This window comes from Neofelis nebulosa, chromosome 6 (genome assembly GCF_028018385.1).
Source record: "Neofelis nebulosa isolate mNeoNeb1 chromosome 6, mNeoNeb1.pri, whole genome shotgun sequence".
NCBI lineage: Eukaryota > Metazoa > Chordata > Mammalia > Carnivora > Felidae > Neofelis > Neofelis nebulosa.
Genome location: NC_080787.1, coordinates 7,157,419 through 7,180,292, shown reverse-complemented (window position 1 = coordinate 7,180,292; position 22,874 = coordinate 7,157,419). Strand labels below are relative to the sequence as shown.

General features: G+C 48.1%; 3 protein-coding genes, 1 long non-coding RNA gene and 3 other non-coding genes across 10 annotated transcripts; 4 read left to right on the top strand and 3 right to left on the bottom strand.

Moving 5' to 3' along the window:
- Positions 1-81: 81 nt before the first annotated feature.
- LOC131515281 (histone H2A type 1-B) lies at positions 82-630 on the bottom strand. The gene has a single exon (XM_058736029.1). The coding sequence runs from the start codon at positions 605-607 to the stop codon at positions 215-217; it is 393 nt and encodes a 130-aa protein (XP_058592012.1). The 5' UTR covers positions 608-630; the 3' UTR covers positions 82-214.
- A 334-nt stretch (positions 631-964) lies between these two features.
- Positions 965-3,601, top strand: LOC131515287 (histone H2B type 1-C/E/F/G/I). Of its 4 annotated transcripts, none has more exons than XR_009263539.1 (4): positions 1,450-1,586; positions 2,234-2,352; positions 3,073-3,199; positions 3,326-3,601. XR_009263539.1 is itself a non-coding variant. In XM_058736037.1 (3 exons), the coding sequence occupies exon 1, from the start codon at positions 1,005-1,007 to the stop codon at positions 1,383-1,385; it is 381 nt and encodes a 126-aa protein (XP_058592020.1). In that variant the 5' UTR covers positions 965-1,004; the 3' UTR covers positions 1,386-1,586; positions 2,234-2,352; positions 3,043-3,601. The 4 variants fall into 4 exon arrangements, 1 of the variants encoding a protein (XP_058592020.1); XR_009263538.1 differs by having other exon boundaries at positions 3,043-3,199; XM_058736037.1 differs by having other exon boundaries at positions 965-1,586; positions 3,043-3,601.
- A 2,405-nt stretch (positions 3,602-6,006) lies between these two features.
- On the bottom strand, positions 6,007-10,021 carry LOC131515292 (histone H4). Its single transcript, XM_058736043.1, has 3 exons — positions 9,250-10,021; positions 7,690-7,872; positions 6,007-6,501 (listed from the first exon to the last, which is right to left on the bottom strand). The coding sequence occupies exon 1, from the start codon at positions 9,918-9,920 to the stop codon at positions 9,609-9,611; it is 312 nt and encodes a 103-aa protein (XP_058592026.1). The 5' UTR covers positions 9,921-10,021; the 3' UTR covers positions 6,007-6,501; positions 7,690-7,872; positions 9,250-9,608.
- A 30-nt stretch (positions 10,022-10,051) lies between these two features.
- LOC131515306 (uncharacterized) lies at positions 10,052-15,714 on the top strand. The gene is made up of 3 exons (XR_009263546.1): positions 10,052-12,102; positions 12,948-13,134; positions 13,949-15,714. It is a non-coding gene; the product is annotated as an uncharacterized LOC131515306 (long non-coding RNA).
- TRNAM-CAU (transfer RNA methionine (anticodon CAU)) lies at positions 10,695-10,766 on the top strand. The gene has a single exon. It is a non-coding gene; the product is annotated as a tRNA-Met (tRNA).
- A 7-nt stretch (positions 15,715-15,721) lies between the features above and the next one.
- On the top strand, positions 15,722-15,794 carry TRNAR-UCG (transfer RNA arginine (anticodon UCG)). Its single transcript has one exon. It is a non-coding gene; the product is annotated as a tRNA-Arg (tRNA).
- Positions 15,795-20,228: 4,434 nt separating this feature from the next.
- On the bottom strand, positions 20,229-20,310 carry TRNAS-GCU (transfer RNA serine (anticodon GCU)). The gene has a single exon. It is a non-coding gene; the product is annotated as a tRNA-Ser (tRNA).
- Between the last annotated feature and the right edge of the window lie 2,564 nt (positions 20,311-22,874).

Here is a 22,874-nt window from a genome sequence, read left to right as displayed (position 1 = left end):
ATTCAGATGTCCCATTTCCCAGGATCCCAAAGTAACGTCAACAAAATAAATTGCAATGAATTAACTGTAACCAAAAGCTGCAACCGTTTAAATTTAACGCAATTATGTTGCCTCGATTTGAGTTACAAACTCTTTCATGTGAAAATGTGGACGGCTCTGAAAAGAGCCTTTGGGGTATAAAGTTTAGCTTTAGTGCACACTGGGATTTAAATATTCACTTGCCCTTGGCCTTGTGGTGGCTCTCGGTCTTCTTGGGCAGCAGCACGGCCTGGATGTTGGGCAGGACGCCGCCCTGCGCGATGGTGACGCGGCCCAGCAGCTTGTTGAGCTCCTCGTCGTTGCGGATGGCCAGCTGCAGGTGGCGCGGGATGATGCGCGTCTTCTTGTTGTCGCGGGCCGCGTTGCCCGCCAGCTCCAGGATCTCGGCCGTCAGGTACTCCAGCACGGCCGCCAGGTACACCGGCGCGCCGGCCCCGACCCGCTCCGAGTAGTTGCCCTTGCGGAGCAGACGGTGCACGCGGCCCACCGGGAACTGCAGCCCGGCCCGCGACGAGCGCGTCTTGGCCTTGGCGCGAGCCTTGCCACCCTGTTTTCCGCGTCCAGACATGATGGTGCTGTGACTACAAAGCCAGAAAAAAGAATAGACTGAGCCTACCTCGCAAGAAGTTAGACTATTATAGTCTGCAGAGGTTTCATAAAGCAGCCTATGCCGTTGCCCGAACACAAATTCTAGCCAATCAAAAAGCACGTCGAAAACAACAATGTCTCTAATTTACATAGAACGTTTATGGTAGAAAGGTCAAAGTATTCATGATTGAACCATGGGGAAGAGCCAATGAGAGTTTAGGATAAAGAACAGCCTATCAGAAGCTAAGATACTGAGGAGTCCAATCAGAAATCGTAATTCTGCGATCCCTAATTTGCATACACACCAAATAAAAAAGAGGTCGCTTGCTCGTAGGCGTAGTTTCCTCGCGTTCGCCTAGAGGTGTTGTTGGGACGCAATGCCTGAGCCCGCGAAGTCCGCTCCCGCCCCGAAGAAGGGCTCGAAGAAGGCGGTGACCAAGGCGCAGAAGAAGGACGGCAAGAAGCGCAAGCGCAGCCGCAAGGAGAGCTACTCGGTGTACGTGTACAAGGTGCTGAAGCAGGTGCACCCCGACACCGGCATCTCGTCCAAGGCCATGGGCATCATGAACTCGTTCGTGAACGACATCTTCGAGCGCATCGCGGGCGAGGCGTCGCGCCTGGCGCATTACAACAAGCGCTCGACCATCACGTCCCGGGAGATCCAGACGGCCGTGCGCCTGCTGCTGCCCGGGGAGCTGGCCAAGCACGCCGTGTCCGAGGGCACCAAGGCCGTCACCAAGTACACCAGCTCCAAGTAAATTTGTTCACCGTCACAGCACCAAACGACTTCAGGCTCTTTTAAGAGCCGCCCATGTTCTCACTTAAAGAGCTGTAATCTTCCCTATTTCTGAAAACTGTAACTTGTTTTCGTCACGTTTAATTTGTTGAATATTGGTAAGCTCAGAATTTGGGAACCAAGTTTAACTTCTGGCGTGTGCGGACCATCGAGAAGCAAATGTGTAAGTAACTTGATAATGGTGCATTTGGCTTGGCTTCTCCCGACAACTGCTGGAGATAGTGGACCTAGGGTTGCCCCCACCTCGAGAGGTTTTGGGTTTTTTTTTTCCCGCTTTTGGTTTCATTTTGTCCTCCCCGTTACCTTTGGGGGAATTCCCTTCAGAAAAACCTGGAGTCCTAGTTTCGAGTGGCCCTAAATGAAAACAAGTGTTAACCATTCTTGAGGAAAATGAAACCACTTTTTTGTAATTTGTTGTTGGCTTGTGAGTGGCTACAGCAGCACCTAGTGGCGCGATGTGCCCTCTGCAGCTTGACTTTCTAGACTCAGCGGATCTGCTAGTCCTCATCCACATCCTCCCGATTCCACTAATTCAGCGAACATTTTAACGTGGCTAAACATTGCCTCTTGGAAAAGATCAGGAACTCTATCCACTGGGGTTTTCTACCCGGCTTAATATACGAGGGTGAAAGAGAAGCTCCCTAAAACTGGGTAACAGGAGGTGGGGGGAGTCCCAGAGTTCTTCCGAAGCCTCCCTGTGTCCTGAATAGCCTTGTCCCCAGTTACTTCTTCATTCCCTAGGATTTTAGTTCAAGGAAGAGGAGTTCCAAGGAATTTACATTTCTGTGCTTGTCCTTCGCCTGATTTCAGCCTACAATCACCCGTGAAACGGAATCTTCCATTGTACAAGCGAATGTCCTGAGAATTGAGATTAAGCAGCCCTTTACATCAATAAATACTATATGGAATATATATCACGGATATGGAAGGTCAGAACCACCTGGTAGCAAATTTAACTTTTCTGGCGCTGTGGTGCAGAGGGGGAAAGCATGAGCATTGGTGGTGTAAAACAGCTCAAAAATCTCATTTTCCACTTACTAGCTACATGTCTTTATCTACAAATGCCTACATGGTAAATTTCCGTGAGCATTAAATAAACGGCTCCGTTTTGTAATGGGGCTTGTGAAGGTTCTCTCGGCCCCACATGCAATTAAGGCATTCAGTTCTAGCGCTCCAAAGCTAATTTTAAGTACATTTAGAAAATAACATTCATGAAAAGAAATACACCAGCAGAAATGGACACCATAAAGGGTGTCCAAAGATACAGTCCTGGCAGCCTGTTTCAAGGCTACATTTGAGCAAACTTCTTACACCTTCTGTGAGCATTTCCTTGCCTCTAAACTGGGAATAATAATTAGTACCTACTGCGTGGCATTGCTGATGGTCAATAAAAGATCACAGTAAGAGCGCTAGGACAGTCCCTACAGAGGGAAAAGTCATCCAAGATAGCAGCTATGGCTAAAGCCTCTGGTTGAAGGGGTAGGAAAGGTGCCCGTGTTAGGATCTGAGTCCTGAGGCCTTGAACAAGGCAGAAGGCCACAAAAGTATAAAGGCATGGGACACCGGGTAGGGTTCTTTGTCAATCTAAACCCCTTCTAATAGTCTGAACCCCTCCTTAGAATCATCTCTCCACCCTGAACTCTTTTAAGGACAACCTAGTGCCTGTGGCTGTGAGACTTCCCCGCCTCTGCCTGCCAGTTCAAGCAACACGTGCCTAATTTTCCAGGGACTTCCTCTGGCCTCGCCTGAGCCAGCGGCACCTCATTTAACAGTAAGGTGTGCGTTGGAGTATGAGGAAGGGACGCTGGAAACACACACAAGAGCCGTTAGTAACTTTTTTTCCCTTTTTTGTTCCCATGCCTCCTGTTCTCTTTGCCTAACCTCGCTGTGGTGTCCGGCCAGAACGAAGAATCATCTTCAGAAAACCAGCTGGCACTCTTAAAGTTAGAAGAGAATCACGACATTGCTGCCTATGGTCCTTCCCAGACGAGGGAAAGCCAGGGCCGCCCTACAGACGGCTGTGCTGTTGCCAACAACTTCAAAGACAATCAATCTCCTTTCAAAAAAGAACGATCCTCGAAGGAAATACAGATAACCGCAAAATAAGAAATCTTTATACCAAATAAATGTGGTCCTTTCTACCAAATTTAATTAACTTTTAATACTAAGGAAAACTTACTATGCTGACCTTACGTTTCTCATTTTGACACAGAATACAGAGAAAAGTGGCCAGGACTAACACTATTGTTAGATGAGTGTCTGGGAACCACTGATTTGTTCAAGTCCCTTCATTTCAGAATTTTAAAAAATGTCTCTGAATCAGCTCAGCTAATCAGAGAAGGGGCCCGGGTTAAAACAGATTTCTTGCCTATTTCCCCTAAACTTATATCTACTTCTCCCTTCCACATGTTTGAAGACTTATATTCTATTATTATAAGTAATCCGCACACATATTAGTATCATTAGCAGAATATCAGGAAGTAATCCACACAATGAGAATTCTACTTGACCTTTCATATTCCAGCAAAGCATCCTGTAATTTTTTTAGGGCAGTCAACAAAGCAACTGTCAACCAATAGACAGATGAATTGTGACAGAATCAGGCATGATCGCACGCTCTAACATGGCTGTGAAAGCAAACGAGCTTTAGCCACACGTGACAACGTGGCAACTCAGAATAAAGCAATTCCCAGAAACCAGATGTGATACAATACTGTGTCAATCCATTTAGGCTAATTGTGCCATGATAAACAATCCCCAGATCCCAGTGACTTACTACAATAAAGGTTCTTGTGCTCATGTTTATTGACTGTGGGTGAGTTACTGCTCTAATTCCACCGTCTTCAGCCTAAGAACCATGCTGGAGGAATAGGGACAGATCACACAATGGCTTAAACGACACATGTCATTTTCACTCATATTCACGGCCTATAGCAAATCACATGAGCAAGCCTAATGCCACTAGGGCAGGAAATAAACTCCTCTCACCAGATGGAGTTGCAAATGCCTGGAACGATAGGGCATTCTTCCACAGATACCATTTTTTGATAGCAAAGACTAAGCACCAAAGCCACGTATTATTTAGATTGCAGTGCATGTGTGACTTTAAAAGGATAAGAAATAAAGGCAAGAAAATGACAGAACTCAAGACTGTGGCTATGGCTGGTGGGGTTGAAGGAGGACAAAATTAGGCCGAAGCAATGGATTGGTAATATTTGTATAACCCGGTTGGCAATTGGGTTCCTTAATGTTTATTTATTTTTAGAGAGAGAGACAGAGCGGAGCATGAACAGGGAAGGGGCAGAGAGAGAGGGAGACACAGACTCCGAAGCAGGCTCCGGGCTCCGAGCTGCCAGCACAGAGCCCGACGCGGGGCTCAAACTCACAAACCGTGAGATCATGACCTGAGCCAAAGTCGGACGCTTACGACTGAGCCACCCAGGTGCCCCAGCAATTGGGTTCTAATGTGGTCATCATCATATTATCCTTTATAATATGTACACGTAGTTCAGATATTCCTTTGCCTATATTGAGAATTATAAATTATAAAGCTAATAAAGGAAAATGTGCAATTATATTGGTGGAATCACCTCACGTTCCACAAAACAACAGAAGCCTCCTAAGCTATTAAAAGTTGCCTATACTGGGTTTTGTTTATAAGAAAGAAAATCACCCCTTAGGTCCCAAAAGTCTGTAGAGGCCCACAAGGGACAAAGCAGGGCACTTTGCCAAAGTCACTGCTGATACACACAAAATGTGTATTTCAATGGATCCTTCTAGAAATACACAAGCAAGGTTGCTTGTGTAGCCTTTTTCATTTCATTAACTGTAAATCCGTTTAACCTTCACTTCATTCCTATCTATTCATCCAGGCACTTGAGAGTTTCAGTACAGTTTCACTCTAACGGGGAAAGAGATACACATGCACCATTGAAATCCAGTATGCTAAGAGCAACAACTGATTTTGAAAAAGATAATTGTTCCACAGTGAGAAAAACTGTAGGGAAAGACAAAAGGAGACACAACTTTGCACAGCTCCCTGTTGTCCAGAGTAAAGCCCAGATCCCTGTCACGGGCCTGACAGGCCTCCTGAGCCTGGCAGTGAGCCTCCTGGGCAAGCATCCGCTTAGGACTCCCAATACGGACTTGACTTATGCTCTTTGGACACCCTTTATGGTGTCCATTTCTGCTTCACATTTCATGGGCAGGGGTGGGGGGGTGTTGACTTCCCAAATACACTGCAAGCTTCTCAAGAGCAGAGAAAACAGACTGGGGGGCGTCAGGGGTTGGTATGCCATCACAGACAGCCTCCCTAAAAGGATATTTGACTTAAAAAGTGAAGAAGGTGAGGAGCGATGGATGCCTCCAAGGATCTGGGAGCTGAGAGGCCCATGTAGAAAGAAGAGTCTTTAAAAGATCTGTGTACTTGGCCTATTTGAAAAAGTTCCAGGGCCAGTGTCACTGGGCTAAGAAGGAGAGGGAGAGTAGACAGTTTGAACAAGGGCCAAGAGAGTAAGGACTTTGACTTTCACTTTAAGTGAAATGAGAGCCGTTGGAGGGTTTTCAGCAGAGAGGCGACTTGATCTGATTTACTCTTTGTTACAATCCCTGGCTGCTGTGTGAAATATAGGAGGGCGGAAGCAGACAGGGCTGCAGGAATAACGATAGAGTGAGGGCTGCTTGGCCAGAGCACCAGCGATGGGAAAGAGCTGGAAAGGGAAATGCCTTCTTGCTGTGTTTTCCAGGTACAGCTGACAGGACCTACTATGGACTGGAGAGTCGAAAACAACTCCAGCTGGAAGGTGGGACTCGGCGTTTTCCAAATTCAAGATGTTGACGAGAGAGGCTGGTCTTGCGGTGGTGGTGTCAGATTTGGAAATGGATATTCATGGACTTCCAAATAGAGAAGTCAAGTGGGTAGCTGGGTCTCTGAGTGTGGAGTTCAAGGGAAGTCTCTGGTCTGATGACTTAACTTCTTCTACATTATTGTATAGACGGCATCTCCACAACAACAGGGGAACACCAGCTCAACAGATCAGAAACGTGTGTTCTCAGGGTCCACTTTCTCAGATCAGGAGCTGGTGAAGGTAAGGGAAGAGAAAAGCAGCTTCAGACACAGAGCTCTGAACGTTGGCCTCCACAAACAGGCTTCGGGAGGCCTGAGAACTCACTGGAATTGCATGCAAAATATATGGGGAGGTTGTCCATTTTGAGAAGGGTGCATATTATCTATTGGTGGATCCCCAAAGTGATCTCCCGTGGTTCTAACTTCAACAGATTATTCGAGTGAGAGCTCCACTGTCATGGCAGACTCTTATGACTGAGGGCAGCTTTCCACATCTGCAAAATGAGACTATTTTCTTCGGCTTGTTCTGAGAGTCACAGGAGAAAGGGAGAATTACAGAAACACGTGTAAAACCATCAGTGATCTATCCACATATCATGAATACAGAGCAAACACTCCTTACTTATCTGACCTAGGACTCAGTTCTTGAACTGCTTCTCTTCATTACCAACCTTCTTTCCTAAGAGCTCTCATCTTCTCGCATGGCTTTTTCACTCTCGTGGCATCAGGGCAGTTACACCCTGACAACTCCCGATAATGTTTCCAGCCCAGATCTCTTCCCCGAACTGCAGATTCATATATCTAGCCAGCCTAGTTCCTACCTCCCTCTTAGAAATGTAATAGGTATCCCAAATTCTGCACGTCCAAAGCTGAACCTGTGATTCTCCCCAAAACTTGTTCCTTCTATATTCTTACCCATTTTAGCGACTGGCATTACCATCTTCGATGCAGTGGCTAAAATCATTGGGATTATCCGAGAGTGTTCTAATTCTCTCATACCCTACATTCACTAGCTAACAAGAGGGCCAAGGGCAAGTTGTCCAAAATGTACGATGGTGTATTATGTTGAATTGAAGCTACGTGGGAAAAAGCACATGCAAGGACACTTAGACTCTCCTCGGTCCCCTCAAAATGTGGAAATAAAACTACCATATAAAAGGAACCCCTCACTGGACTAAGTAAAAACACATCATTATCACCAGAAATAGGAACTTTAAAGCCAAGAAAGCTATAGAAACAATCCTGGTTAATTTCACTCATGTACTACGTCAGGCCAAATTCCTCTTAAAAGTCCTTACTAATTAAAGCTCTCAAATGTGTGTTTTTAATCCTGTCCATTCCTCACGAATGCATTTTCTCTGTCTAGAAGGTATGAAACCTGCCCTGCATTATTCATTTGTTTGGGCCTCAAATTCCTTACCGGGACTCTGGGCGCAGGTAATAAGACCTTTGGATTTTTTTTTTTTCCTCCTGTTAGTATGTCCTCCTGTAAAGTTTAGTCCAGCTGGAAGACCCTGGAGGAAGTGGAATACTTCTGATGACATTTTCGGGTGATGGAGGGGTGGTCCGGAGCCAACAGCCAAAAAAGAATTCTTGAAGACACCTTTGGTGCAAAAAAAAAAAAAAAAAAGGTGATTTTTTTTTTCTTTTTTTTTTTCAACTTTTTTTTTTTTATTTATTTTTGGGACAGAGAGAGACAGAGCATGAACGGGGGAGGGGCAGAGAGAGAGGGAGACACAGAATCGGAAACAGGCTCCAGGCTCCGAGCCATCAGCCTAGAACCTGACGCGGGGCTCGAACTCACGGACCGCGAGATCGTGACCTGGCTGAAGTCGGACGCTTAACCGACTGCGCCACCCAGGCGCCCCAAAAAGGTGATTTTATTAAAGCAGGGAACAGGACCCTGGGCAGGAAGAGCTGTCCTGACGGGTAACTTCTTATATACCCTCAGGATGGAAGGTGGTCAGGGATAAAGTCTTTAAGGAATTTTGTCAGCAAGGTTTCCAGGACCTTGAGGGACTAGCTGTTGCTAGGGAAACACCATTTATCACTGTGTAGTAAAACCTCAGTCCTGAGACCCTTCAGATATACATCAGGGGGCCACAGGCTTAGAGTATGATTGTCAGCAATATATCTTGGGGCAGCTGAGATAAAGGAAGTTTCCAAAGGAATTTTTATAGGTTAAAGTAGACTTACAGGTTCAGGGGTGGGGAGTGGGGGGCGGTCAGGATAATGTTAAGCCAAGGTGCTCTTTTGCCCCTAGCAAAGTGTCATCATCCAGCCAGCTGAGCTCCTAGAGGGAGGTCACTGCCGGTTTCAAGGACCTGCCAATGGCTGTAGGCAGTAAGGGAATTTAGTTTTTCGCTTGCCTTAGCTTCCCACATCACTATGGCAAGCGCTTACACCCCCTTCCTTTGTTCTAGGGTAGCCAGGAGTGTCCTAGGAACGTCACATATATCCCACCCGGGGGCGGGGGAGGGGTAGCCTGTATTGTGCCCTCAGCTCGCTCCACGCTCCCTCATCACTTCCCTCCCCACGCTTAGCAATTTGGGGTGAAATATCCTGATGCCTATATGTACACGTTTTTAAAATGCCACCACATCTCCTTAAAATTAGGTGACATTTACATATTGACCATTAAGTAACATCCTTATCTCCGTGAGGTTTTCATAATACATCATAAAATGTCGCGCGCTAGGCCACGCAACACCTGCCAGATCTGACCCCCCAGCCTCCCGGCGCACGACCCCGGGGCCTTCGGGACCGCGGAGCGAGCCTAGCAGAGCGCAGCCCAGCCCAGGGGCGGGGCGGAGGCGGGGCCGGAGGCGGGGCCAGGCGGGCGGCGGGAACGCGTCTTTGTTCCGCAGCCGTCCTCCCGCCGCCGACCCCGCCATCTTGGACGCGGGAGCCCTGCAGGGAAGGCTCACCCACTCCCTCCCGGGTGGGCATCCCCTTGCTAGTATTCCAGGACCAAATCCACCTGATTTCGAACTCGAAAGTGCTCGAGGACGAAGGAAGCTCCTTGGAAATGCCGACGATACCATGTGGCCTTGTCTGTCACCCAAAATTGATGGGCAGCCCAAGGCTTAGACAAACCGACTGCGGCAGAGCCACAGCACGGCTTAACTAAGCCCCAACGTTAAAAGCCCTCGGGTTAAGATAAAGGGGCACGACAGAGCGGACAACTAACAACTCTTATACACATTTAGAAGGTGGGCACACAATATAGCACAAGATTCCTAGAAAGTAACCAAAAGCTACAGATCTTTCGTGGAAAACGTGGGCGGCCCTGAAAAGGGCCTTTTTGTGCTTGTGGAGGTAGCAGGAGGTCGGAGGCGCTCAGCCGCCGAAGCCGTAGAGGGTGCGGCCCTGGCGCTTGAGCGCGTACACCACGTCCATGGCCGTGACCGTCTTGCGCTTGGCGTGCTCCGTGTAGGTGACGGCGTCGCGGATCACGTTCTCCAGGAACACCTTGAGCACCCCGCGGGTCTCCTCGTAGATGAGGCCGGAGATGCGCTTGACGCCGCCGCGCCGGGCCAGCCGCCGGATGGCGGGCTTCGTGATGCCCTGGATGTTATCGCGCAGCACCTTGCGGTGGCGCTTGGCGCCCCCCTTGCCCAGGCCCTTCCCACCTTTGCCTCGGCCAGACATGTCAGCACCGCTTAGTCACCTTCCGGAGAAAACATGAAAGTCGTGGAGGCAACCTCCTTATATGTGCAGGATGCGGACCTAATTGAGGACTGGAAGCGCGCACGCGGGAAGGGCCGTTGCCCGGCCCCGCCCTCCGCGGCTCACTCCAGTGACGTCACTGGAGGCGGGGCCCGGACCCTCGGAGCGTGCCCTCCGCGGAGGCGGCTGGAGGGTCCGGGGGCCTGTGGGACCTCGGAACTTTTTCGGTGCGTCAGACTAAAAAAGTGAGCGTTTTGCTCTACGTTTTGCTGCGTGAGGGGCCTTGGCCGATCGCCGGGCGCCTGCGTTGGCCTGCGGCGACCCCGCGGACCGGCCCTTCCCGCCCGAGCCTCCGTCCGGGCCTCCCGCGGCCGGGCGTCACCCCCACACCGAGCCCGAGAGGGTGTCCTCCCAACGGCGACCGCGGGCCTGGTTAGTGACTCCGAGGCGGAATTCTCGCCCGCGTGCCTTTCCCGGTCTTCCCCTTCCTTCCCTGTTTAGTAAAGCTTGTAACCCTCGCTGAGTATCTGGCCGCCTCTCCCCTCTGCCTCCGGAATTTCAACGGGGTGGTAACGCTTCCGTCTCTGCCTCTGGCTTTGTTCTCTCTGATTCTGGTAGCGATATTGTTCCGAAGAGAATTGGCAGTTTGTGGTAACCGAGGTGTTGAACCGGCGACCTCGACGTGGGTTTTTCCGGTGTCAGTAATCGCCTCTGAACAGAGTGAAGGGCGTTATTAGGAATCGCGTTTCACCGGAGAGCAGAGTGGCGCAGCGGAAGCGTGCTGGGCCCATAACCCAGAGGTCGATGGATCGAAACCATCCTCTGCTATCTGCTTTTTTTCCTGCAACTTTTTAGTTTCTGTAGCCTCGTTTCACAGTAGGGGAAGAAAATAGAGCCTGTTTTGCTTCATTCTGGAGTGAAAATTATTTCCTGAAAATAAACGTGAAACTGTTTACATTCTCCAGAGAGAAAAAGACCGTCGCTCATGGATACTCAGTTATCATTAATTAAGATGTTCCCCCACCACAAGCTATATTTCTAGTGGTGGCCAAAGGGATCGTGACAGTCCCATTGCCCTATGAACCTGGGAAAACGCTAAAATAAGCTGAGTGTAAGGGTGAGGACAGGGATGGAAGCCGAGAGAAGGCGTTTTCTTTCCTTCTGTATGTAATTCAGAAAAGCTCTACTTGTTAGTGAGCTGTGGCCACGTGGCTAAAGCCATAGACCAATCTGCTGGGCCCTCCCAGCGCCAAATCTTTGCAACTACCAGAGTCGGAAACTTTGGAATAAATAAGTAGCAGTTTGAGACAGAGTGCAAAGTTTTGGTGGCCACGATTGAACTCTGACTTGGGAAAACCACTTACGTGGTTGATGCTGGTAAATGTGTTTCTACCGCCTGCCTCCCTTTACCAGTCTCCAACAGAGGTGCTCTCTATGCTCATGTTTAAAGTGTATGTTTTATATTTCTCTCAGAAAAGATCCCTGTTCATATACTTACGTTGTAATAGGTCAACTTACAAGATATCAGAAAGCTTATTGTATATAAGTTCAGCTTAAACTCACCTTTCATGAATAATTGAGATAATAGCTTTTGTAGTTCCCTAATACGGAAATTGACCGCCCTATGTCGCTGTAACTTTGCCTGCTTGCTAAATAGATACCTTAGGCTGCAAAACGCTCCCCCACCCCTTCTACCAAGATCTGGCCAGGGAAGACCAACATGTAAAAATTCACCAACTCACTGCCCCACGGTATCTTAGGTGTCTAACTACAGTTGGTCATTTTAAACCCTCTTAGGACAAAGAACTTTAAATTGATAGGTTCCCACCAAAACTAAGGTCTCTGTGTCACAATAGAATTGGCTACCATGAAATGCTGTAAATTGCAATTGGTTAACTAAATAATGACCTATTCTGACTTGCTACAATCCATAGAAGCTCACTGCTACCTTTGTTCGGGGCCATTCTCTACACTTTTCTCCTTAAGATCAGGAGATCAGGTTTGGCCCGGCCTCGCTTCTATTCAGTGTCTGGTGGGTTTTTTGTTTTTGTTTTTGTTTTTGTTTTTGTTTTTTTGACAGCACCCTGTTTCAACGTGATACTGTGCTAAGCATGAAGTGTTCAAGTAACCTACAGTCTAGACATGCTTTTAAACAAGTATACAAGTATGTATAGTACAATAAGATATTTCTTTTAAAAGGTTATGCGCAAAGTGCAGCGGGAAGAAGGGAAAATGACGGTTTCTGATAGCCCCACGATCACCCACTAGTTGAGTGATTTTCCAGAAGGACTCACATGACTCAACATATACTCAAAGCTAAGATTTATGACAGCAAAGGGAAGAGTGCAGACACAGAGGGACAAAGATACGCACGAGCAAAGACAAGAGAAGTCTCTCTCGGCCTCCGTCTTCAGAGATGATGCGGACACTCTTCTCTCCGGCTGTGAGCTACAGGCACCAGTGAAAGCTGTGGTTGCCAAACAAAGTCCACTTGAGTCCTGGAGCCCGAGTTCTGGAAGGGAGCCGGTCACCTACCTGCCACACCTACCCCACACCAGCTACGTGTCAGCAATCTCCAAGTTTACTTCAAATAAGCTGACAATTTGCTTCATAGTGCCCCACCGCCTCAGGTGCATAGAATAACATCATTTCCCAGTAACCGTGTGAACATTCCAGAGTTTGACAGAGGGACGTCACCGCGACTACAGAGATCTGTGGAATCCGAGTGAAATAGATTCGCGGCATCACCCTTGCCCTGGCAATGGCCCAAGTCGGGAAAGGTGGCAGATTTTGAGTCCCAACTTGAATAAGAGCTTAGCAGGCAGCCAGGAAGAGGCTTCCAGATGGGGGGGGGGGGGGGGGGGGGGAGGGAACAAGCCCAAGGAGGCATAACGGTTGAGGGTTTCTAAAGAACTATAAAGCATTCAGTGCGATCGAACATGGAGGGGAGAGAGATTGCTGTATTCAGCAAAGTGGCTGTATTCAGATCACCTCCCATTCACCCTGTAGCTGGAGGCGGTCTGCCCCCCACAGTACACCAGACGGCCGGACAGGCCATGCTCGACGCTGGACAGATGAGATTGGTGGCCGTTTCCGGTCACACGCACTCACAGCCCGGAAGGGGAGGGCACCGCATGCCGCACAAGGTCGCACGGCTGCAATCTCCAATCGAGTGAGCCAGCAAGGGCTGCGGGAGGTAAGCCTCGCAGTAACCAGGGGGCAGAGCGGCCCCTGGCCCCCTCCAAAAGATCGATTGGCTTATTTTAACAGCTTCCAGGACTGACAGGGAGGGAAACCCATGAGGCTGAGGGGCTCACGGGATGTACCTGGACAGAGGAACAGGCCCGGGGTCTTATCTTGTGAGAAGAGGCAAATGCACAGGCCGTTTGGGCTCAAAGATGTCAAAGGAGCCCTGGAAATTTTCGGGCCTACACTGGAATTCTGAGTTGTGGCAGAAGCGATAGGGAAAGGGCCAGGCATAAGGAAGGGAAGGTGCAGTGCAAACAGGTTTCGAATTTGTCTATGGGCAGTAAGAAACCACCACCAGTTTTGATCAAAGGAGTAATAGGATCACATTTTCTCAGTAGAAACAAATCTCTGGAGGGGCGCCTGGGTGGCTCAGTCTGTTGAGCGACCGACTTCGGTTCAGGTCATGATCTCACAGTTCATGAGTTTGAGCCCCGCGTTGGGCTCTGTGCTGACAGCTGGGAGCCTGGAGCCCGCTTCGGATTCTGTGTCTCCCTCTCTCTCTGCCTCTCCCCCCCTCAAGCTCTGTCTCTCTCTGTCTCTGAAATAAATAAACATAAAAAAATTTGTTTTAAAATGAAAGAAAATCTCTGGAATTTTCAAGTTGGTGGCCTGATCTTTGACTGTTTTCGTTTTTGTTTTTGTTTTTGTTTTTGTTTTTGTTTTTGTTTTGCGGGGGGGGGGGTGTTGGTTTTTGGTTTCATTGCAAACTATGCAACAATGTCTTTCATAACGTATGTGGTTTTAAAAAATCATTTCTTCAGCCTCTCCATTCACAGACAAGAATAAGCGTACTAACATCTTGGAACTTGGCGAACGTGATCGTTGCCAAGGGAGGAGAAAATGACCCGTAAAGCACACTAGACCAGGAGGCCAAAACATCTGCACACCCCTGCAAACAGGCAGGTGAACGTGACAGATGGACCGAACCCCAACTCAGCCTTCACTGGCCTCCGTCGCATAACCAGGCCCGTATCAGCAGCACGTTTCTGGTCAACAACCAGCAAATGTCCAAAGTTTTCGCCATCATCTCCCGCCACAGGTATCTGGGATATAGGTCCCTCGGGTCTCACCAGACACTGTGTTGATGCCTGAGGGGAAATGTCATGGAAACTGAGACACCAGTCATCTGCAAAAATTCTTTGGCAACCGCCCCCTGGTTTTTCAGCTCGGCGGCTGAGTTCCAGCCCCACGTCTCACTCTGCACTGGCAACGTGGAGCCCGCTTGGGGTTCTCTCCACCCTTCCCCTGCTCGCTCGCTCGCTCTCAAAATAAATAAAACAATTCTTTGGGCTGGATATCCTCGCTGGGGAATCTTCCCGTAGATCATGTCTCCACCGGGTCAGGTCTCCACCGGGACAAATCCGTAGTCAGATTTTTGCTGGATGAAGGAATCTTTGAGCTCCATAATCCCCACATTAGAGGCGATGGCAAAATTCCCAAGAAATATGTATGTGAGAGATTGAGCACATGTTTATTGAGCTCCTACTATTTGCCTGATGTTATTCCATGGACAGGGAAAGAAGGACTACGTAAAGAATCCCATGTCTGTGCTCCGGAAGCTGCTGATTTACTAGTCAACACAAGCCAAGATCTATCACAAATGAGCCAAGAGGGCCAGTGCTCCCAAGGTCTGGGACTTAAGAAAATTAAGGAAATGCAGCGTGTGTAGATTGTCGACAGTATCCTTAAACAAGGTCACACAGATTCACTGATGAACTCGAAAGAAGCCATCCAAAATATCAAAATATAAGTGTAAATCTCTTCCACTTTATTGGGCCCAGCACTCTACAGAGCATCATCAATTCTATAAACACCTCGGCCATAGAATGGTTTTATTGCAACACGTTCCGGTGTTGAGTCATCTACCAAATGTAAAACTCGTTAACCATGTCTGTGACAACGCGACAGTGTTTCTCTCTTCATGTACGGGAACCTCAAATAATATCAATGAGCCTGGACCACTCCAAGGGCCTAAGCGACGCCAACAAAAAGCACGCTCTTCTCCAGATAGAGACACGCTGTGACAAGCGCTCTGGTGGCAGGTGACAACGATCGCAGAGTACCAGAGTGTGGGCAGGGGAGACTTGTTAGGCCCTGGGGCCTGCAAGACAGCGACAAGGACGCCGGTGCGGGTGCTGACTGCTTTGTGGGGGCGGTGACACCATCGCCGGGCCGGCGGGCGGCCCGGCACCGAGGGTCTAAGACGAGTGACTGTGGCGGAATATTAACAGGGAAGACGCTCTGAGTTCGCTTCTATCCCTGGATGCAGACGAGAGGCGCTGCTTTGGCATCTCTTCGGTCCCACGAACAGGTTTTCAGCTCGGGAGTGGGAATGGGAGTGACTTTTCTCCCCACGCTGTACCCATCATAATTGTCAGATCCTACCCGCGGTGAGTCCCGACTCCCGGGGCCTCAAATAACCCGGGTAATCTAGTGTAGAAAGCGCGGGCGGTGGGCGCGCTCTTTTGAGACTCAGGACCCGGCGGAAAGCTCATTATACTTTCCAAGTGTTGCCACAGGCACGTGTACTGGGGGACCACGTGGCCTAACGGATAAGGCGTCTGACTTCGGATCAGAAGATTGAGGGTTCGAATCCCTTCGTGGTTAGTGCTGGCTTTTTTTTTTTTTTTTTCCCTAATGCATTTACTCCCCCCCCCCCCCCCCCCCCCCGCCAAAGTGGCCATATCTCACGCGGTGGGAGGGACCACCTGTCACCTGTTTTGCAAACCCGTTTCCTACCCTCAACAGGCCATTCTCAAAAGCCTTGGGAGGACCAGTGTTTCCAGGGGAGTCGGATCTGTAAAGCGACAGCGCTGAGCCTCAGACTGACGCGGGGCCCAGGGGCCGGCACCGTGGGAACCTGTCGTTTGTCCCCGAATCTCTTCTCTGGTCTCTTTCTCTTCGGGGCTGAGTCTGTGCGTCCTTGGAGGTTCCGGCTGCCGCTGCGGCCTGTGTTACTGGTTTTCACTCTTACCCTCCTTTTCCCCTCTTAACTGCCTTTTTGCCTCCCCTTGTGTTGCCATCAAAAGGATGAGAACAGGTCATACGCAAACCTGAATTACAGAACGGAAAAATTAAGGTCAAGAAAAGAACCCAGCTGTTTCCAGAGTGTGCGGGCAAACAGGAAGACAGAAGGAGATAGTGGTCCAAAGTACACACACACACACACACACACACACAAAGAAAAAAAAACACATTTTTGTGCCTAAATAACTGAATCTGAAACTTTAGGATGAACAAAGAGTGATTTCCAATTCTTGACTTCCTGGTGAAAGTCTGTTCAAATCACATGAGCGCATGAATGTCTTTGCTAGGTCAGAGCACTGTTAAAACAAGGGAATAATTACCTCTTCCTCTCCCCAGCCTCTCTTTTAGGCCTCTGGTATGACTCTGGGTTTCTCTAGACACCTGTCGAGTCCAAATTGTAAAGCAAAGTTGCCGCCTGAGCGCCAGTTCCCAGAGGTTGAGATTTCTCAGAGGAGAAAAAGTTGCAGCGCGTTAATGTCGTAAGAAACCACTCACTGCCTCCTTCCTCACAAAATGTAGCATTGACACTAAGTATCCCTTTCTAAGCCAGAGAAAGGATATCATCTCAAAAGAACCAGATAAAGTTATGGTTAAGAAACATTTAAGTTGCTCGCATGTTTCTGGTTTCCTGAGCACACGCAAAAGCTTCCCCCTCCCGACCGGATTGGCATTTAACCCTCTGCACTGACTTTTTTCACCCACACCTTCTCCAGGAGATTGATGGAAGTAGAAATCCTGATCCAAGAAGACAAAAATGTCCCTGATACAAATTCTTTCCCTCTTTCTTCTTTTTCTTTCCGTTTCTCCTGAGTTCACAGCAAAGGATACCAAAAGGAGTAGACAGCCTTTCCAGGGCAGAAAGTGTCAAAGAGAAGAAAATCAAAAACGACAGGGCCATCTGCAGACGTCCCGAACTTTAAGTGGTCATTGGAGCTTAGGGGCTTGTCCCCAAATCCCGAGAATAAGAATATATGGGCCCCCCAATAGATGTGTAAGCTTTTCCGCTTTGAGAAGGGGATTCAGAAGACAAATAACACTCGCTAGAGATGGATGGGAAAAGTGGCTGGAAGAACAGAAATAAAGAAGAAAGATTCCTGGATGTGGATTACAAACACAGGGCGTTGGGCCCTGCTGGACAGGGGCAGAACAGATTCCTAAGTGTAATATGTGTTTATGGAGCGCACTAAGCTTCTAGGATATAGGATCTAAGGTCCTAGGATCACAGTAAACAAAGTATGCAAAAGTCCGTGTCCTTAAGAGACTTGGTGTCAGGGAGAGGGCGAGGGGAAGGGAACAACGCAGAAAACACAGATGGGAATAAGTGGATTATATAATCTATAAGTAAATTATAGGATATATTAGAAAAGATAGTTTTGAAAGTGTCAGGATTTGTATCATGACCGGGAAGCAGCAAAGACTGCATGTCGCAGTCAGCTACTGCCCCGTAACAAACACACAAAACCCAAACGCATAGAAGACACTCCAGTAAGCATTTATTACTCAAGCATCTGAAGGTGAATGACCTAAGCCAAGCTTAACCGAAGGCTGTATTTTTGAGCTGCGGGTACACCTCCACTTGGCTCCTCGGCCCCCTGCTGCAGGGGCTCTGGTGAGTTTGAAGCATGTTCCTTTGGGACCATGAGTGAAATCGCAGCCACTCCCTGGAGGGGACGTCCTCTCATGAAGATGGCAAACGTATTTAAAGGCCCTGCTTGACTTGTGTCTAATATCTCATTGACCCAAGTCATCCTCAGGCCCCAGCCCAGAGACAAGGGACGACACTCCATCTCTTGAAGAGGAACTGAGGAGTTAGTTACGAAGCAAAGGACTCGGATAAAGACAGGAATGAGGGGCACCTGGGTGGCTCAGTCGGTTGAGCTTCTGACCTTGGCTTGGGTCGTGATCTCATGCTGAGTTCAAGCCCTGCTTTGGGCTCTGTGCTGATTTTGAATTTTAGCAATTATTCATCCTTTCCTTTTATCTTAATATTCCATATTAAAAATGAGTTCTCACGTGTATGAATTCTACACACTTTGAGAAAGAGAAGAGTAGCCACTGACAGCCAGGAACTGGTCTGACGCTCAGAGCTCAGCCTTAGTGTTGCTAGGAGCTGGCCTGGCGTTGCCAGCTAAGCCCTAGGAAATTCCTGTTGAACATAAATGATTTCCAGGGACACCAACCACAGGCAAGGCCACTTTGTGACCATGACGAAGCAAGATGAAAACAAAACACTGTCCGTAATCACGTCTGAACGCAGATGAAAAGCAACAACGTTGCGCATGTAACCAAAGTTACCAAACCTCCCCTCCTTCCCGGCTCACATGAGGGACTACTGCATTTTTTCAAACCCATTTTAGCTCTCGTCTTGCTTTGATCCTCTCACCTTGGAGACAAAAACTATTAAGGTACCCAACCATCGAGTAACTGAGTCACTTAATAGATCACCATATTTTGCCCCCCTCCTTGTAACAAGACAATAAATCCAACTTTGATCAACCACAGTGTGTCCTTCGTAGGTCTTGGCAGGAGGTCAATTATCTTGAATTTTGAAGCGTTAAATATCACTGAGATGAAGCCAATTAACTTTTATGAGATATCTTCCCTTCATCCATCACTTAGCCAGGCTAAGGAAAGATGGATTAAAAAGTTGAACATATGCTCTGCATGTCATAAGAGTGACAAACTGTTCCGGTTTGCTGTATTTTACCATGCTATGGTTTTGTTTAGATATGGGGTGTCTTGGGCCATGTGGTAGTTTTTAATTTTTCCTTAGGAACTTTATCAGGGTTTCTTTTGCGATTTTCTTCATCTAATTTTTAATGGTCTGATGCTTTCTTTCATTTAGGAGTTTGTAAACCATCTTCAAACCACATATACCATATAAGCCAGATATTCTTAGATAAAATTCAAAATCAGATATTGCTTCAGACTTTGTGCTCCGTGGGCCTCAGTCCTCGTGAGGTTTTTCGAAGATCGGCTGGCTCATGACAAATGTACTTAAGAATTTTCTAGACATCAAAAGTCACAGTGTCAGTTGCAAGATCGGAACATATTGGAAAGATCTCATCACCCGAAGAACTTGGTCCGCCCGAACCTTAATAAGGAAAGGCCCGTTACATGAGTTTTTTAAAACAGGTGGCTTGGTTGCTACCTTAGTTTCCTCATCTGTAAAATGGAGACAGGTGACAGAGGGGGAAGTTTTCAAAGAGATCATCTCTACGGTCCCTACAAATTGTGTCGTTGTACGCAGTATACCCGACCCTTGCTGCCTAGTTCATAGTAAAGTGAAAACAGGTGACGGCGGAGATTTTATGGGATTATGTGCCACAGTTGAGCTGCAAATGACAGAAGGTGAGCAAAGAAGGGAGAAACGAATAGAGGCTGCGGCGCTTGGAAAAAGATCTTTGATTTAAACTCTTTCAGCCAAAACACAAAATGGAGAATGACGCCGGGGCGCCTGACTGGCTCAGACGGTAGAGCACGTGACTCTCCATCTCGGGGTCGTGAGTTCAAGCCCCCTGATGGGCTAGGATTCTACTTTAAAAAAAAAAAATTAGAGAATTGCTTTTCTTTGCGAATTTACGCGAAAGGTACGTGCGAGGTGGGGCTTGCAAAAGGACCTTTTGCCGGAAGGGGGCGCCAGCATCACCTGTGCGCCGGCACCCGCACTGGCGGCTGGACCTCACCTGGGAGACGTGAGGTCACGGCGGCGCGGGGGCGCAGGGAACCGGCCTGCGACCTCCGTCGGGACCGCGGGCCGGAGGGGCCGAGTGGCTGACCCGCGAAGGAAGACGCGGGCTCCGGGACCGGAGTTTCGGGCGGCCGTTCCCATCAAGGCGATGGGAGCAAATCCACCCTCCGACCCCTCTGTAAAACGGTTAAATGGGTAAGTTGCAAATAGCCAAAGTTACCGTTTCTGTTTCTTTCCCTACAAGGGCTGCCAACAAGATCGGGCCACCCCTCTCGCTCGCAAAGAGCTAAAACCTCACTGCCCTGGCCGCAGGGGAACAGCCGCGACGAGGATGGGATTCGAACCCACGCGTGCAGAGCACAATGGATTAGCAGTCCATCGCCTTAACCACTCGGCCACCTCGTCACCCGCTGGTGGCGTCCTGGATAAATATTAAGTTGCTGTCACACGCACAGGTCTATTTTTGTCATTCCCACTGTGTTATTCATGAAGTGGATCCCTTTGCTCCCTGGAAGGGGCCCTCTTACCTTGACAAAGCAAAAAACAAAATAAAGAAGAGACTAACGTCCGGGGGAGGAGGATGTGGACCCGAAGAGAAACAAAACACTCTTCCTAAGGAAACACGGGAGCCTCTGACGGCGGAACGGAGTTAATGACTGCTTTGGTTCTAAAAATCTAACTGGATTTCGTCGTCCCTTTTAGGGCCCGTACATCGGAACCACGGATTGCGTCTATTAGCGCGGGAGATTCCTCGGCAGGATTCCCAGGAGGATGGCCGTCCTGGGCACCATGAGCGCTTCTTAGAAACAGTCACCTCTCCAGGAAGTCCTGGAGGGTGACTGGGCGAGAGCTGGAAGGGAGGCGTGAAAGTCGAACTGTAACCTGTCCCGAATGTCACGCCAAAGATTTTTGGACTGTATGGAAGGATCGTAGGACCATCTGAGGGAGCTGTGTTCTGTGTTGGTTCTATTTGTTTTGTTTGTTTCGTACAGTACGTTTGATTTTTAAAAATGTACTGTCATTTTTTTTTTTTTTTTTTTTTTTTTTTTTTTTTTTTTTTTTTTTGCCTATTTCGATGCCCACCGGCCACAGATCCCCGGGAACATGCCGGCAGGTGGATCAGGGGTCTGTTGCAGCGGCCCCAAGGAAGAGCACACGCCTCCAGGGATCTTGGGGAATCTCAGTTAAAGGGGTGTTTTTAAAGACCTTATTAAAACAAACATGCCTTCACGTTTCACCTCTGTCTGCCAGATTGTTGACGAAACACAACAGTCTTTCATGATTAAAAACAAAAACAAAAAAAACGTCAACAATCTTGGTACAGACAGAATGTAGAGCAACATCTTCGAGGCCACGCAAGCTTCATATGGGATATAAGCCAAATCCTGGATGGATCCATGCTTGGATAAGCATATGCAGAAAACTGAAAGTGGACGTCTCTATCTCACGGCACTCACAAAAATTAACAGGAATTGGATTAAAGACATAGATATAAGACCAGAAACCATAAAACTCCTAGAAAGAAACATAAGGGGAAAAACTCCTTGACATTTATTTCAGCAACGATTTTTTTGGACAAGACACCAACAGCACAAACAACAAAAGAAAAAAGTCAACAAGTGGGACTAACGTGTCTGCGGGGCAAAAGACATCGAGAAAATGAGAGAGCAAACTATGGAATAGGAGAAAATATTTGCAAACCATATATCGGAGGAGGATTTAATACCCAAAATAGAGGAAGAACTCATACAACTCAAGTCCTATTTAAAAATGGACATAACAACAATCAAGTCCTATTTAAAAATGGCCAGAGAACCATATAGACATTTGCATGGACCAGACTGGCACCATCTCGGACAGATCTGCTATGACGGCCACCCTGGGACCTGAAGCCTTCCTGAGCACGGCCCCCAGACACACTCCCATCTCCCCCCCCCCCAACACACACACACACATTCTTTCTGTCCAACCCCACCCTGATAAGTACACCTTCGGGCACAATGTCCTCAGTCAGCTCTGGAGATACAACTGTGAGTCTCCAACATCTCCTCCAGGAAGTCCTCCCTGTGTGCTCCCAGTCCCCAAGGCTATAAAAGCAGGTCTCATAGGAGGTGGGGTCACCCAAGACACGCATCTGTCCCTAAATCCCCTTGAGAAACCATTTCTCCAACAACTAGACTTGTCGGCCTTTCCCTTCCGTCTTCCTGCTCCCTGGGCTTCTGGACGTCGTTTTGTGTAGACCTCCCTTTATGGAACATTTCTCCAAAGAAACCATCTAACTGGCCAACCTGTTCAACATCGCCAATAATCGGGGAAATGCAAGTCAAAACCACAAGCACCCACATCCGTTAGAATGGCTATCATCATCAAGTCAATAGATAACAAGTGTTGGTAACTCTGTGGAGAAAAGGGATCCCTTGGCAGTGCATATAATACAACAGGTAAAAGGCTCAAAGTTGTCACTGTTTTTAAGTTTAAGTGAGTGACGAATTCTAAAATGTTGCGGGAAAGAAAAAGAATTTATCTGGGCTTGGGAGTGTCAGGATGGGAATTGTAAAACATGATGTAAAGAAAGGTAGATAAAGGAAAACTATAACCACTAAGACCTGGAAGGAATGTTCCCAGTGGGAAGGTCCCAGCAATTCCTCTCAATAGAGCACTTGGTGACTAAGCAAAAGGAAAAAACGAGCTACCTGCAAAGTATGAGTCCTAGGAGAAGGCCAGAGCCAGACGGGTCTCACTCTGCTTTGGGATCTCTAGGGTCTTTGAAATCCAGTGCGGTAGACATTTTTTTTGTGTAATTCCTTCCATTGAGTGTGGGCTGGACCTAGTGACTTGCTCCTAACATACAGAACACAGTAAATGTGACAGGATGTCACTTGCGTGATTAGATGACACCAGCTTACCCAAACGTTTGCCCTATTGCTGTCTCAGCCTGCATGCTTTGAGAAAACAAGCTGTCATGTTGG

What these genes read in the sequence shown, in the direction of transcription:
- LOC131515281 (XM_058736029.1), bottom strand. Translation starts at nt 607, where the DNA reads ATGTCTGGACGCGGAAAACAGGGTGGCAAGGCTCGCGCCAAGGCCAAG.
- LOC131515287 (XM_058736037.1), top strand. Translation starts at nt 1,005, where the DNA reads ATGCCTGAGCCCGCGAAGTCCGCTCCCGCCCCGAAGAAGGGCTCGAAG.
- LOC131515292 (XM_058736043.1), bottom strand. Translation starts at nt 9,920, where the DNA reads ATGTCTGGCCGAGGCAAAGGTGGGAAGGGCCTGGGCAAGGGGGGCGCC.